A 16,126-nucleotide genomic window follows, 5' to 3' on the forward strand; every position below is an offset into this window, starting at 1 on the left:
CTGGCCTGGCATTTCCTGGGGGCTCCCGCGCCACTGGGAGCCCCACCAGGCCACCCACTCCAGGCAGGGTGCAGTTTTAGGTCGAACCCAGGACCAGGAGCCTCCTATCTATCCCCTATAGCTCCTCCCTTACCTCCAGATGATATCAGCAGCCCTCCGGCCAGGCAGTGTTGTTGCCTGCTCCCCAGCAGCAGAACTGCCTTGTTTATATGGGTAGCGCTGAATCTAAAATGGCTGCCCTCATTAGGCATCTGGCAGCTGCCTGGCTCCAGGCCCTTAAAGTGGCAGGCACACACAGTGTCCTGCCACACCCATCCAGTCATGGGGCTAGGGATTAAGGAGCCCCAACCAGCCTTTCACTGGGGTGGTAACTGGCCTGGCATTTCCTGGGGGCTCCTGCACCACTGAGAGCCCCACCAGGCCATCCACTCCCCGCAGGGTGCAGTTTTAGGTCATACCCAGGACCAGGAGCCTCTGGAGGGGGGACCATCTCCTACAGCGCCTCCCTTACCTCCAGAAGATACCAGCAGCCCTCCAGCCAGGTGATGTTGTTGCCTGGCTTCCAGCAGCAAAATGCGGCAGCCCTGAATCTAAAATGGCTGCCCTCATCCAGCACCTGCTAGCTGCCAGTTCCAGGCCCTTAAAGTGGCAGGCACCCGCAGTGCCCTGCCACAGTTCTGTAAGTGGTAAACTGGACCAGTGGAGTTTCTGGCATCATAATAGCCTCTATCATAAGAAAGGGCAAATTTACTAAACAAAAATACTAAACAGTGGCTGGATTGTAATATAGGATCTCTTAAAGGAGGCAACATACAAAGATACTCTACTCCCTCTTTTATTCCAGAGGCAAAGCATGTTCTGTTGGTGGTTAAGCATAGCACTGGCAACAAGGAAATACTGATTCTATTCTTAAACATGTGCTCAGTCATAAAGCCTTTGCTCAAGTCACTTAATATTTATGCTTCAGCTTGCCTGTCTGTTTATCAGGGCTACTACTAATACACTGATTCTGCACCATTGAAATCAGTGGGAGCTTTGACATTGACACCAATGAGCAAAAGATCAAACCTGAGTAGAATAATCAATTAATGTTTTTAAAGTGATGTACTTGTGCTAGGTCAGTTTAAATTACTATAGCCTATAAAATGTTTGACTTCACTCTATGTATTCCAGTGGCTAACATTTTTACATGTAACTACAGTATGCTACTGCTGTCAGAATTGATAGAATACATTTGCCTCCAAGGGTTTTTTACAGATATTAACAGAGAATGATAACCACAGTTTTGAGGTTAACAAGTACTGTTGTCCCCATCTTTCAGATGGGGAAAAACTGAAACAAAGCAACTTGAATAAACAAGGTACCCAAGGTCATAGAGAATCAGTGTTAGATCCCCATCTTCTGCACAAACCACCTCTCTGTTCACGATGGACTTTAGTGGTAGTTCAATTCTGCTGTTTATTTTTTCACTTGACACAAATATGCTTTTTCATTCCTTAAATGTTAAAAACCATCAGATTAACTCAAACTTCTTCACTGTTTCTCCCCCACCAAAAACAGCCCTAATGGTGGCAGAGATGGTTGGAACGTGGGAGAATGGAGAAGCCCCACTGAGCAAGCTATGACTTCTGATGAAAAATAAAGGCCCCAAATCAGAAGTAATAAGGAGGAGCATCCTAAGAACCATGATGATTTGGTGGAAGCCTGGTTGTTCAGCTATTCAGGGTGGTTACTGATTTACTTCCCGAGGTGCCTGGCTTTCATCAAAGATTACGCACAAACCACAGTGTGCTGAGACCAAGTAGAATTATTAGTACCCCTTAGGGCTAACCAAACACTAAAAAAAAGTCAGTATTTATCTGAAAGACTTAAAATAAGATTACACTAATGTAATCATCATCATTCTCTAAGGGCTACTTTATAAACACAGACCAAATAAATACATTCCTAGACTGAAATGGCACTGTTGTGATTGGGCTGCTCTCACCATGTAGTGTAGGGTTCCTACTTCTTTCCTGGTGCTTACCTTTGTCATTGTGGATACCCATCTCTACTATTGTCTGTCTCCAACACTGTCTCCATTGTCTCCTATTATTGTATGTGTCCAACTGCCTGATCTCAGGCAATCCAGTCTCTCCATTGAGAAGAGAGGTCCAGAGAACAAAAAACCATGAGAATCTTGGTTCAACAGCAACTCGGGCAGCTCCCAATGAAAACAACCAGCTTTGTCTGTTGGAGTCTGAGTCAGACTATCTTGCTTTTGAAAGTGAATCACTGGGTCAAGCAAGACATGCTGTCAGGGTTTTCCCACAGCTAAGCACATGAACCTCAGACTGCCACATTCATCTTTTTTGGTTCTGAATGGGCATGTCCACACGTACAGCGATGTAGTGATGCACTATGGCACTGTATGGAACGCTACAGCAATGTATCGATCATGTGGGTCTACACATGACTGCCAGCTATGTTGCCATAGTGGCATGCTTCCTGGTTATAGTGCACCACTATGGTGATATAGTGGCAAAATCTAACCATGTGCCACGCATACAGCATAGTAACCACCCATACTGTGCTGTGCTTTAATACTTCCAAAAGTACAAAAGTACTTCCCTTTGACAATGGCTGGCAGGCATGCTCTAGTGTCCCCCAGCTTCTGGCTTGAGCCACTGCTGGCATGTGGCTGCATTTCCAGAATCAAAAGTGAATATCTGTTCATTTGCTTATTGGTTCAATCTTTGTAGCTTACACTAACCTGCAAAGACTGAATCAATTCATCCTCAGGTGTTTTGACTGTCTGTACTTAGCCTTAATGCCTGATTCTGAATAAATACTTCTCAACACTGTGCTATACACAAAGCTCTAAAAGATTGTACTAAAATTGAAGTCACATGACATTGACTAAGCTTCTGCAGAGTGGTTGACATCGGTTATTGGATGAAAACTCTTTATCCTTATTTTTAAAATTTTTCATTTTGCCTTATGTCACTAACTTTTGTCAAGAATATAACTCGATGTTTGAATGGCACATAGTGGGCACATCTACACGTGCATTAATGCACAATGGTTACTTTACCTCTAATAACAGGTACTAACTAAATGCACAGTAACCAGCACTACTATGCAGTAATGGTGGCACATGCATTTGAGGTAATGTTATTGCACAGGAGACTAATTCTACTGCACATTAGCACATTAATACAGGTTTTACCCACTACATTAATGCGCTTTAAGCATCTCATGTAGTATAAAGGTATAAAGGTATTGCTGTAGCTGACCTCACTGAGAGGATATTATTTAAATTTAAATGATCATCAGCTGAAGTGTATTAGCACTTCTGCTGATGACAATGAAAAGCCCAGGTTTTACCCTTTACTGACGTCAACAAAAAGGTAAGACTGGTTTATACAGAAATAAATCAATAAGGATGTACTGCATTATATAATTACTAAAAGATAATCTCCTTCCTTTATTGCTTTTACTTATTAGTGACTCATGGTCCCAGGTCAGAATTGCATTGACTTTTAATGATTTTGTTCATTCCTTAAATACTGAAGAAAAATAGATCATGATGACCTACTAAGACTTATAAAGTCCTTCCCAAAAATAGTCTCACTGAAGTCGATGGGAAGTTATTCTGAGTGAGGAGTGAAGATTCCTAATGGGAATCTCCTTCTTTAAGGGAGATGACAGCAGGATTAATTTTACTCCCTGTTGCTTTTACAAATATAATGACATAATTATTTATAGTAGTGTAGGAGTGTTGTTGTAGCTGTGATGGTCCAGAAATTATGCAAGACAAAAAATTTTTAGGGTGATCTCTGTTATTGGAGTAATTATGTAGTTGGGATAAAGTTAGACAAGCTTTCAACTGCAAGCCATTATTCACCAGGACCTGAAGTAAGCTGTGCCCCTTTTTCTAAATCCTTAGCTGAAGAAGGCAAAATGTTGTAGAAAAAAGGGTACTCTTTAGTCATTCCTTACTGAACACGGGTCATGAAAAATCAGGTACCATATGTTAGACCCTCCCCCACCTTTAAATACAGGACAGGTGGGCAACCCTACCTAGGCTCTTCTCTTCACTGTTTAAAAAGAATAAGTTGTTGCAGGATAATTAACAGATGTGAGTTATCTGAAGAGGAAAAATAACATTGAGGCATTTTAGTATTATTGTGAGGTAAACTAGAGAGGCAGATGGACAATGTTGTCATCTCTTTAGAGCTTATCCCAGGGTTATGGTTTACTCAGGGTAACCAGGCTATTACCAGTATAAGACATGCTGGTGTAAAAGAATCATGTGTCTATGTCCCAGGCAAGGTCAACCTCAGGCAGGGATATAGCGCTGAGCCTGCCTGCTGTACTTTACAGGAAAGCAAAAGGGGCATGTCTTTACTGGAGCTAGCTTTTTGTTTTTGTTTTTCTTTAGGATAGCCCATAACTTGTTCCTCCCTTGCGTCCTCCCCACCATGAAGATATGGCCCAGGTCTGCAATTAGGGGTGCAGCCTACAAATTAGAACTTCCAAGGCCTCCAAATTCTGGGAACAATAAAGGAAGAGAAGCAGGGGACAGATTAGTTTAGATGGTCTCTTCATATACACTCCTCCCCTTTTCAGTTGAAGTGGATGCAAGATACCTGATAGCGGGTTGGTGCAGCTGTAGTCTGACCCAATACAACACTTTAACTCTGCCATCTTTTACAAACTTTTTCTACATTAAACATTCACAAGAAAAGCCCTTTAGATTGACTGAGCATGACTTGATCTGGGCTGCTTTTAAATCACAGTGGGCATGTCTACACGTTCATTAATGTGCTTTTACTAATGCGCATTAAATGTAGTATATCCACTGTGAGGTACTATACAAAGGTGCATCAGCCTATTTTAATGTGCATTAGTGAAAGTGCATTTTTTTTTGCTAACTCTTTAATGCACATTAAAATAGGCTAATGTGCATTAAAGTGCATGTGTAGATGCACCTAGCGTAACTCCTATTAAAGCATAGACTATAGTCATGTAACACTACCATCCAATATAAATTAATTTACTTTGGATAAAATGTCATTTAATACTTGTCAGATTCCTTCATGTTCAGACTATTCAGTGCTAATGCTATTTACATGGTGCCACAACAGAGTAAAACAACCATAATGATTAATGGCAGAGTACTGACTAAATAAAAATGTATTACATCTTAAAAGTGCCCACCACTCTTCTGTTGCATCTGTTGCTATGAGCAGTTCCATTGTCTTATCAAGACCTACTGACTTCATAATAATTCGTGGATGAGTTAGTCTGATGATACATGGCAAAATAAAATAGTGCAGATTCTGAACTCTGGATTTACTCTGATGGCTAGAAGATGAGCATCTAGCCCAGGGTTTAATTCACAACTGAGTCTAAATTATTGTAATTTATACCTGTTTCCAGATCACTTAGGGTATGAGTTACATCACTAGAACCTGGGATGAGTGTAGACAGTCCTAGTTATTACAGCATACCTTTCAATGTGTTACATATGACTTCAATTTCAGCCAGTTAAACTTAAAGACATTTCCAACAATTTAATTTAATAGAATGTGCTGGAGAGGCTGAAGGAAAAGTGTATTGTAGTAAGCAGAGGTGGCAAGTAGGAGTAAATTAAATTGTGGGACAGCCTACTAATTTAAGCCAATACTGTGTAAACCTTTGGGGATGAACTGTACATGTCTACCACAAGAACCTTATTCCAGACTAAAAACACATGGTACCTGTTCAAGCCAGATGCTGACTGTGCCATTTGGGGGTTCATTTACAATTCTGAAGGTCCTGTCTTCATTTCCTGATTCCACAGCAAAAACTATGGACTTGAATCTCTTCTCTTCATCCTCATCAGTTGCAGTTATACTTGTTATTAGTGTACCTACTTCTGTGTCCTCAGGGAAAGGGAATGGGCCATACTGCATTAAAAAAGATGACAGAACAGTTAGAAATTTTTTGGAGTTTTTTTATATTTTTGTTTTAGCTCTTCTCACATGTCACTTCTAAGTGTGGTAGAAAAACAAGAAGTTTTTATGATTTCCAAAGATACCTATATTGTTCATATTAATTATGTCCAATAATCTTACTGCTTCCTTTCATTAATTTGGGATTTGATTAACTGGTCATTAATGCTATTTTTATTATTTTCAGTATTATAGAGACCTCAGATAAATCAGGCTATATTGTGCTATGAACTGCACAAAGATGCAGAAGAAATTATCCATGCTCTAACAAGCTTAGAATCAAATTTAGGACACACATACTAAGCAGCTGGAACAAGGGAAAGCAGGGACTGGGGCAAGAAGGAGGAGATTAACAGTAACAACATAAATATGTTGTTTCATGGATGTGCTATATGCACTGTTCTACGAAGCTAATTTTTATATATGGGATAAATTAGTGTGGTATCTGAAGGCCATACTGAATCTCCACTATTCATTTTTTATATTCTGACAGGTCTGGGACCTGCCAGTACTATTTATCTGAAAGTATTTGTAAACACATTTGTTATTTTAACCTTAGAAATAGCATATTAACATTCAAGATAAAGAGCAAGGTCTCACATATAAATATTAAAGGAATTAAAAAAACCCCAGCACTTATCATTGGTCTAATTCTGCGTCTACTAATGTCAGTGAAAATATTATCATTGTTTCCAGTGGGTACAAAGTTAAGCTAATATCTCTTAAAAATTCTTTCCTTAGCCTTTATTATATCTGTATACATATGGAAGTGTTTAATCTCCAAGGTAACTTTATACGTATTCAGTGCACCAGGGTGCTTCACTGTAAGATGTCAGCACTCCTTCAACAGCTGGCTATCAGAGTCAAGTTTCCAAGCCTGCTGTGTTAATCTTTTAAATTCTGTCCCAACTGAGATCAAACATTGCACCTTCTATAATAAGACTGACAACATCTTAATGGGCCTGATAACAATCAAGAGATCTTAGAATCACTTCTCTATTTTGCGCTGTGTTTATTTTGCCCTTATATCTCATGTGGTACTACAAAAAAAAAAGAAGGTAATATTGAAATTGCAAGAAAAATCTGTTGTCATTCTTTTTGAAGCGGTACTCAGTTAATCAGGGCAGTTTGTCTATAGCAAATGAACCATGGCTTTTAAAAATAATGTTGCTGTCAGTGTAAGGAACGTTGTCAAGGCTAGTACAGTTGGTCTAAACTCTCTGACCTGCCTTAAGAATGTCATGAATCACTTTGGAACATTTCATACATTCCTAACCAGCCTTTATGCAGTCAGTAAACATGCCTTCATTATGAATTCTTGGATATTTAATGTTTTATTTAAAGCCTTTGCTCCTGGAGACAGGTGATGATGTGACAATCTCTGCTTTTACTAAAAAATAAAAGAAAGTACATTTCTGGGCCTTCTCTACAGAAAAAGAATGTCATAGGTTTGACCCAAGTCTTTGATAAAGATTTAAAAATTAGAAGGCAGGTAAAAAGTACCCCATATATATATATTTTTTTTTTTTATAGGTTACACTATTTAACACAATCTTATGATTTGGCAGGGGGCGGGGAAACATGCTTATCCATGATTTTTGAACATGAGGGGTTGGTAATCCTGTAACTCTGAGGGAATGTAAGCACTTCCACTGGGGCTAGAGACAGACTTTACACACAAACTGGTTTAAATGATCAGAAAGAAGTTTAAACCTGTAACAGAACAGACATTTAGTGCACATGAACCAGTTTCAGTATTGCCAAAACTTGTTTGCAATAAACCTGGTTGAATGTAGTATCAGACTTAACTGATTGAACTCAAACTGGTTTATGCAATGTCTGTTGTAAACCCCTTCCTGGTTTAAGTTAAGCCAGAGTCCCCCAGCATCCCCGCATGCTCTCTGGGCTGGGCTCCGTGCTCCAGCCAAGCAGGGCTGGCCCTGCCCTTCTGCTCCCCAGCCTGAGCAGGGACAGGCAGGGGCAGATGCTGGCCCAGAAGGGAGCAGGGAAGAAGTTTTACAGCAGCGGGGGGCATGGCCAGCCCTGGGAGTAACCTTGGTTGAAGTGGTAAGAGAAGGATTTAATTCCCCCACCCCCTGTCCCACTGGCATGGACCCAAGCTGGGTTTGCTGGGTGCTCCCCCCTTGCTGCTGCAGCAGCGGGGCTGGGCTCAGCCAGAGGCAGGCTGGCATGGCCACCGAAGCAGAGGGGGCAGAGAGGAGGGTTATTCCCCCCTCTACCTCCACTGCCCTGACCACCATTACTGCTGCTTGCTCTCTGCTTGGGGCAAATGGCAAAATAAGCCCCCTACTACCGCCTCTGCCTTCCCAGCCAGCGTCTGGTCACGCCCCCGCCCTGCTGCTGCAGTGGCAAGGGGGCAGGGCCCTTGATTCAAGCAGCAGTCCCTGTTGTGGTGTCAGGGAGTGCAAGCCCCTTTCCAGTATGGGCGCTGTGCTGCGGGATGGGCAGAGCTGCAGCGGACTGTGCATGGTGAAACTGGGGCTCAGAGGGGGCCAGAACAGCTTTTCCTGTCTTGCAGCGTGGTCCCCTCACCAGAAAGGGGCTTGCACTCTGGGAAATGGTGACAGTGGCTGCTGCCCCATCACAGTCACTCCCCCCTCGCCGCTCCAGCGGCCAGGTGGGAGCGGGGCCAGACACCGGCTGGCAGGCCCTCTTGGGTGGGGGGCAGGCAAAGGAGTTATTGCCCCCCCCCACTATCTGGTGGAAGGGGCAGTAGGGGGCTTCCACTACTTGCTCCAAGCAGGGAGTGAGCGGCAGCAGTGGTGGTCAGGGCAAGCAGACCTGGCTGTGGTCCCCTGGGGGCAGTGGGGGTAGTGCGGGGAATAGCCCTGCTCCCTGCCCCCTCTGCCTTAGGGGCCATGCCAGCTGGTGTCTGGCCATGCCCGGACCCACCACTACTGCAGCAAGTGGGAAGCGCCTGGCAGACCCTGTTCAGGTCCCTGCCAGTGGGACGTGGAGGGGGGGAATTAAACCCCTCTCTGGCCAGTTCAACCAAGACTACTGCTGGACTAGCCATGTCCCCCCCCTCCCCTCCCCAGCACGGCTTCCCTGCAGCTGAGAGCGTGCTCTAGTGCCCCTAGGCCTCTGGCCTGACACACTGCAGGCGTGTGCCGGCATTTCCTCAGTCCAGAGGGAATGTCTGCACTATTACAAATCAATTTAACCTAGGTAGGTTAGACTAACCTGCAAAGATTGAATCAATCCAGGTTCCAGCTTTTTGAATGTCCAGCCATAGACACACTGTCACAGGGATCCAGAGACTCCTGTTACTTGAAGGGATGATGCAGCAGGCTGGGCTGGCAGGTAGGAAGCAGGTGAACTGCCAGAGAGCTAGCTACCAGCAGTGAGCTGCACCAGGGACAGACATCCAGGCTGCCCAGGAGCAAAGAGCTGCAAGCAGCTCCCTAAGACACCACAGAGAGGTAGGCTTGTCATCAGGCCTAAATCCGACAGGAAGGCGTGAGGGTTCAGAGGCACGTAAAGACAGTTGCTGAGGGCAGTCTGACCCTGCAGGCAGAAAGCCCTACAGGTATCAGTGGGATTATGTTTTTGTTGAAGCTTTACACGGGTAGGCTGTGTGTGGCTGAGGAGCCCACAGAGGGGTGCTTGAGGGTACACTGGGGTTTAGCCCACAGTGGGGTGTCTGAGGGGTGAACTACATACAATTCGTGCCTGGGAGCATGCACAGTTTTGGAGCCTGGCCAGGGGCCAGGGCTCAGGACCAGGCAGGCAGTAAATGGAGAAGGGCAAAGCCTGTGGGGCCGGAAGCCCACAGCCTGAGAGAAAGGCTAGACAGGGACTGGAGCCCAGAAACCAGGTCCGGTGCAGTGGACCGACATAGAGAGGAACCCATCCAGATAAAAGGGGCTGAAGCTGGGAAGGCAGAAGCCCCAACAAGGGTGTGGAGGCCTGAAGTGATGACTGGTAACATCTGCCAGCCCTGGATGAGGCTGTAGGGGTGGAAGGAGGTCACATTAGCCCTTAAGGCAGTAGGTGCCCTGTGGGGGCACAGACAGACCAGGAGGGGCAGGACTGGGACCAGTGGGGTCTGGGAGGGACCTGCTAGCTGGCAGAAAGATGAGGGCTCGCTCTGGGACCCTAGGGCAGCCTCCCTTTTTACAAATCAACTAATTCCATCAAGGTGTAGCTGGTGGGAGAAAGGCGAGAGTACCCACAGAGCTGGAGTAGGGAAGGAGCCATGTGGCCACCAGACAGTGTTACGGCTGCCCCTGGGGCCTGAACTTGCCACACACAGCTTCCTCCAGTTGGGATTTCTGAGTAGACTCTTGTTTTGGGGTGAGAGGGAGGAAAACTATAGCTGTTTGTTTCCATACAAATATCTTTTCAACCATCTATTCATCCATGCAGGACCCACATACATCATATACACGCAAACACCCCTGCACGTATATCCCACTTGCACCTTCGAACGTAAGAAATGCCATTCACTGGGTCAGACATGGGTCCATCTAGGCCATTATCCTTTTTCACAGGGTGGCTGTGGATACTAACAGGGAAGGTGAACAGGGCATGTCCGAAATTTTCCGTGCTCTGCTCCTCTCCCACTGCAGCTTTCAGCCCTTTGAGGTTTAGGAAGTTGTACTGTATTCAGTATCTACTGATGGACACCTCCTCCAAGAACTGGCCCGATACCTTTTGAACTGGGTTATGCTACCAGCCTCCACAACATCTCATCCAATGAGTTCCACAAGTTAATTACATTCTGTGTGAAAAAAGTCTCCTTTTGTTAGTTTTAAACTTACTACCTAATAGTTTTGTTTTATGTCCCCTAGTTCTAGTACTATGAGAGATAGTAAATAAGTCCCTAATTACTTTTTCTGCACTGCTTAATATTCTGTAAACCTCTATCATATTCCTCCCTCAAGCATGTCTGTCCTATTTTGAAAGCTCCTAGCCTATTTGTTTTCTCCTTATATGGAGTCTGTCCATATCCCTGATCATCTTTCTGGCCCTTTTTTGTACCTTTTCTAGTTTTTCTATCATCTTTTTGAAGTGTGGGAACCAAAACTACATACAGTATTCAAGATATGGATGGACCATGGATTTATAAAGAGGAATAGCTTACCATTCAATTATTAATAATTCCTAACATTTTATTTGTCTTTTTGACTGCTGCTGAACACTGAGCTGATGGTTTTTAATGAACTATCCACAATGTCCCCGAGACATCTTTCCTCTGTGGTAACATTTCAGGTGAAGCCCATCATTGCTTATGCATATTTTGAGTATTTTTCCCATGGGCATGATTTTGAACTTACCAAGATTCAATTTTATTTTCCATTGTGTTGCTCCTTAGCTAAATTTTATGAGATCTTTCTACAGTTCTCAGCAGTCTAGCTTAGTCTTATCCCCCGAATAATTTCATCATCTGCAAACTTGGCTACCTCTCTATCCACTCTGTTCAGATCATTTATGAATGCATTAAGCAGCACTAGTCCCTACACATATCCCTGGAGGACCCCACAGTTTACTTCTTTCCGTTTTGAAAACTGATCATTTATACACGTTCTATTTTCTGACCCACAAGTAAGCCTTCCCTGTAATCCCATGATAGCCCAATGTCCTTGATCTTGGATTTTGTCAAAGGCTTTTTGGAAGTCCAGATATACATTATCAACTGGATCTTTAGAATCTGCATTTTTTTTGCATTTTTTTTGGTACCTTGAGGAACTCTGATAGGTTGGTGAGGCACGAGTCCTCTTTAAAAAAAACAGGATTTTTCCCCGCACATGCTGCCAGCCAAAAACACAGCCATATTTGAATGCACCAATCCAAGAGTATATCCATCACCTATATAAATATATCAGCACACAGGTACGGACATCTATGTACTCGCCATAGATATGAAACAATTATAGGCATCCACACACTCATACCTATGCAAAAATATGTATGCATGTGCGCAGCCATATGCGTCACAACCATGTATGTACCTGCCCACTCCCACTAATTCTAGCTTGTTAACTCTAACACCTAGATAAATTACATCATTCATTCATAACCCTCTCACTGTGCATTTTTATCTCTTGGATGGACGGTTGAAGCTCTTCTGTGTTCTCTTCGTGAAGAGAATGGTCAAGAGACTAGGACATGTGCCTTTACACTACTGTAATAATAATCACTTTGTGGGCCACGTGCCTGTGAATGTCTTTCAGTCTATGTTGCACCTTCCCAGTCATGGATCTACAATATGGTAAACCACATGCTGTTATCCAGGGTAGGGATTTCATGATAATCATTTCCACATAGAAAATTACCTTTGTCTGGGAGAACACAGGAGGATTGTCATTTACATCCAGAACGGTAATAAACACAATGCAAGTGCTGTTGAGACCTGGAAACAGAAACAGGGGAGCTTTTTAGGATTTCTTGACCAAAAGTAAATCCCTGAAAAAGGAGCAGACTCTTTTCAAAGGGGTAGTATCTGGGATGCCTTCTGCTGTGTCTACAATACTGCGCTTTTGCCGAGAGATAATCTCATGTTTGTATTTAAGCTCTGTTTGGGATCTAAAGACAGCAGAAACCAGGAGAGCAATGTTGGAATGATCTGAGTAGACACGATGAATTGGATTTAAAATATTACTTCCATAAATCCAGAATTACCTGCATTTTCTTGTGTGTTTTCATGCACACACCAAACCCATCACACATAGAAAGTATTTTACTTGTTATTTTTATTTATTAAAAATAAATGTTTCCCTGACCTCTCTTCTGTACTCTAAGTCTTGCCCTGCCCTTCCTTGTACTATGTCTCTAGGATATGTGATTGTTTGGATAGGTACTTTCCTCTGTGGACTGCAATGTGCTTAACAACATAGTCTACGTGCGAGAGGAATCATGGCATGCTGGTTACCGGATGAAGTGGAGACCAGATGCTCAGTGGGTGCCTGTTGACCCAATAACACTGATCTGATTAGAGTGATTTACACCAGCTGAGAATCTGGCCCTTGTGTTCTAGGACCTTGGATAAGGCATCTCACCCAATTGTACAAAAGCTTTGTAATACTCCTCTGCTTCACAGAATCACAAAATTAAATGGACTGAAACGTCACAGTGCAGCCTGAAAAAGTGCTGGAGAACTTCCCCCTTTGCCATGCCAAGGACAAGGCAGGAGCCAGCCTGTGATTCTGACAGACCCAGGTTTCTGCCTTTCTCCTAGAGGCAGTAACTGGTTCTGTCCCCACTAGGTTAGCTGTACAGGTCCGCCCATTGTGGGACAGACATAATGCTCCACTCACTCTTTGCCTTGACTGTCTACTTCGCAGCCTACCAGTAGCTACTTTTCCTCCCAGCCCTGCATAGAGTATGGCAATGCCAGTATCCTGTACAGAAAAATACAGGGACTCTGACACTCTTGCCCCCTGCACAGGTAGGTTCACAAGTAGCCTTCAATTCAGTTAAAGCTTGTTACTAGCAACAAGTTGATGCCCTGGTGTTTTGTTGCTCCTAGATAGCTGTTGCTGTGCCATCTGAATACATAGTTGGGAAAATGTTTCCTAGAGAAATATTGCTGCTAAGTAAATGGAGATTTACAGTATTTCTAAAGTGCCTTGATATCCCCACATGCGATGCTACAGAAATACCAAGCATCACGACTTGTGCTGCATGCTGTGACTTGTAGCTGCTGGAACAGGAGCTGTAACAGGGGTGTGTCACTGGTGATCGCTAGATAATCATCCTGCTTCATCATAGTGGGCAGAATAATAAATATGTACTTCGAATCCAAATGGCCATGACAGCCATTGGCTAAATAGGTGTGTGTGAAGGGCCTCTGGCTAAATAGGTATGTGTGAAGGGCCCACTATATTGAACAGTTACTCCCTAGAATAACAGCCATTTTTGAACCTGTTGAATTTCTGCCCTGGAAGGGGTACATAATATTGTGACAATTTCATGCCATGTGCAATTTGATCACTGTACTGAGCTGGGGGAGTGGCAGCTTCAGATGAGTTTCTCTCACATTAGGAGTTGTTATTGCCTGATGATAAACCACTGACCAGAGGCTATGATCTGTAAGCAGACTTACCGCCCTCGTGCCCAACACGGTCTGCCGCTAGAACAAGGAGGTGGTACTGCTTCACAGCACTGGCCTTCAGGCCAGAGTCCTGAAGTGTTACTATTCCAGTTTCATTGCCAATATGAAATGAAAAGCCAGTTGATGCTCGAGGCTTCTGGCTCAATATTTCATATACAATTTTTGCATTGTTAGTATGTGGGTCATCAATATCTTCTGCCTTGACTGTGATGATCTCACTTCCTGCACACAGGACAAAAAAAAAAAATCACTGATTCCCAGTAAAGTAAGGCACCATTACAAAAGCAATTGAAAATTGCCTTTGTAAAAGAGGTGCACATCTTGATTGTTAGTTTCCTATAAGAGATGGCCCAATCTGCAAAGATTAGAATCAGATCCAAACATTTCCCAAACTCAATGCGTTTGGATCTGCAGTTTGGGACAACACCTATTTAATATTCAGAATTTAATAAATATGAGAGTGAATTACATCCTCATGATGGTGCAACAGAACAAGAATCTAGAAAAAAGGGAACATGTGAAATTATTCTTGTTTTGAGGTGGAAAAGAAAGGGAGAGCTTAATTGGACAAGACCTACATCGTGAAACTGCTCACAAAATGACTGACAGGAACAAGGTCTCCTCCTAGCCTTTCCTTGAGGGTGTGGGTTGTTTTGGTTTTTGGGAGGAGTGGGAGGGGTCAAGTTTTTTTAAAACTAGGTCAACTAGATGAGAAGGCCCTTTTGGCTTTAAATCTATGCATATTTTAATTATACCTTCTGCCTCATGTGTAGGCCTGATTAATGGACTTGTTCCTGCAGCTCCTACTCAGGCAAGCCTCTCATTGAAGTCTCTCCTGGGTAAGAATTGCACAGCTGGACCCTAAGCATCATATCAGCAGTCCTGCCAGCCATATGTTGGCCACCATAACAGTTTAACAACCTGTGGTGCTGCATAAGGACAGCTCTTACCTTTGGCTGTGTTCTCTTCAATTGCTACCTGATAAACGTCCTGGGTGAAGACTGGCACGTTGTCATTCTCATCCAGCACCGTTAGCAGCAGCAGTAGTGGATCACTGTACAGCACGCCATCCTGGTTCTCAGCAAAAACTTGAATCTCATACTAGTAATATTCAAATTGATGCATAAGAAAATGCATAATTAATCAGCTTTGCCAACCTTATTCATTTTAGCAGAACTAAATATTTATATTTTTTCTTAAGGAAAGTCTTGGTGAGTGAAATATGGATGTAATCTATACGATTCTGTAAAGTAAAAGGGAGTTATAAAGAACTGAAACTAAAAGCCAATAGCGTTTAGTAGAAAGTGCAGTAATTTCTTTAGAATTATAACAAGGACATGTCAGTGTTAAATTATACCCACTATTTATCACTATTATGTTGTCCAGCACTTTTTTAGTAAGCTTTTTTTGGATTACATAAGGCCTTCCCCTTCACTCCTTTTTCCAACAAAGGTCCTCTGTTTAAACTCTCTCCTTCCTCCTCCCTACAGATTGTCCCTCCAGCTGGGGGAAATGATCCATAAAAAATTAATTCTTATGTTACTGTGTGCTGCCTATGGACCATGACAGTGGGCACTATAAACAGCAGTTTCATTTGGAAACTAAGGGTATGGACACATGAACAATTTATTGTGGGGGGGAAAACAGGGCAGCAGTTTTCCATGCATCAGTTACTCAGTAGTAACTGCTGGTGGGCCTGCTCTTACTGCACTGACAGCTAAACTACCTGAGCTCAGCTGCTTCTTCCTGTGGGCTAGGAGCATCCAGACAACTGCTGTCTGGTAAAACCCTTTTGTCCTGTGGTAAGTTTTTTGTATACCTGCCCTACTAAGCTTCACCAAAATGTGTTTCTCTCCGTAACATAAGATACAATCACCTCTGCAATAGTAAGTCACAGAGTGAGACCACAATTGCACCCTGTTTAAAAAGTGCACAGGCAACTATTTAGCACTATTCAAATGATAGTGTGCCAAAGGTTTATTTTTATAACTGTCTTCAACCCTCATGTCAAAGCTACAAACCAGTTGCATGCAGCGCTCCCAGCTTTTATACGTTCCAGAGATAAGAATCT

The 16,126-nt window shown here is 43.3% G+C and overlaps 1 protein-coding gene across 3 annotated transcripts in view; it reads right to left on the bottom strand.

Annotated features, from left to right (window-relative positions):
- The window catches only part of CDH16 (cadherin 16), a 127,551-nt gene that overhangs the window by 43,777 nt on the left and 67,648 nt on the right, over positions 1-16,126 (bottom strand). For all 3 annotated transcript variants that reach the window (XM_019505556.1, XM_019505557.1, XM_019505555.1), the window contains exons 9-12: positions 15,006-15,156; positions 14,047-14,277; positions 12,278-12,354; positions 5,745-5,933 (exon numbers count right to left, since the gene is read on the bottom strand). In XM_019505556.1, the coding sequence (XP_019361101.1) occupies positions 5,745-5,933; positions 12,278-12,354; positions 14,047-14,277; positions 15,006-15,156 (648 nt within the window). The remainder of the gene's footprint in view (positions 1-5,744; positions 5,934-12,277; positions 12,355-14,046; positions 14,278-15,005; positions 15,157-16,126) is intronic.

Source organism: Gavialis gangeticus, unplaced genomic scaffold, assembly GCF_001723915.1.
Source record: "Gavialis gangeticus isolate Ggan-Ray unplaced genomic scaffold, GavGan_comp1, whole genome shotgun sequence".
NCBI classification, from domain to species: domain Eukaryota; kingdom Metazoa; phylum Chordata; order Crocodylia; family Gavialidae; genus Gavialis; species Gavialis gangeticus.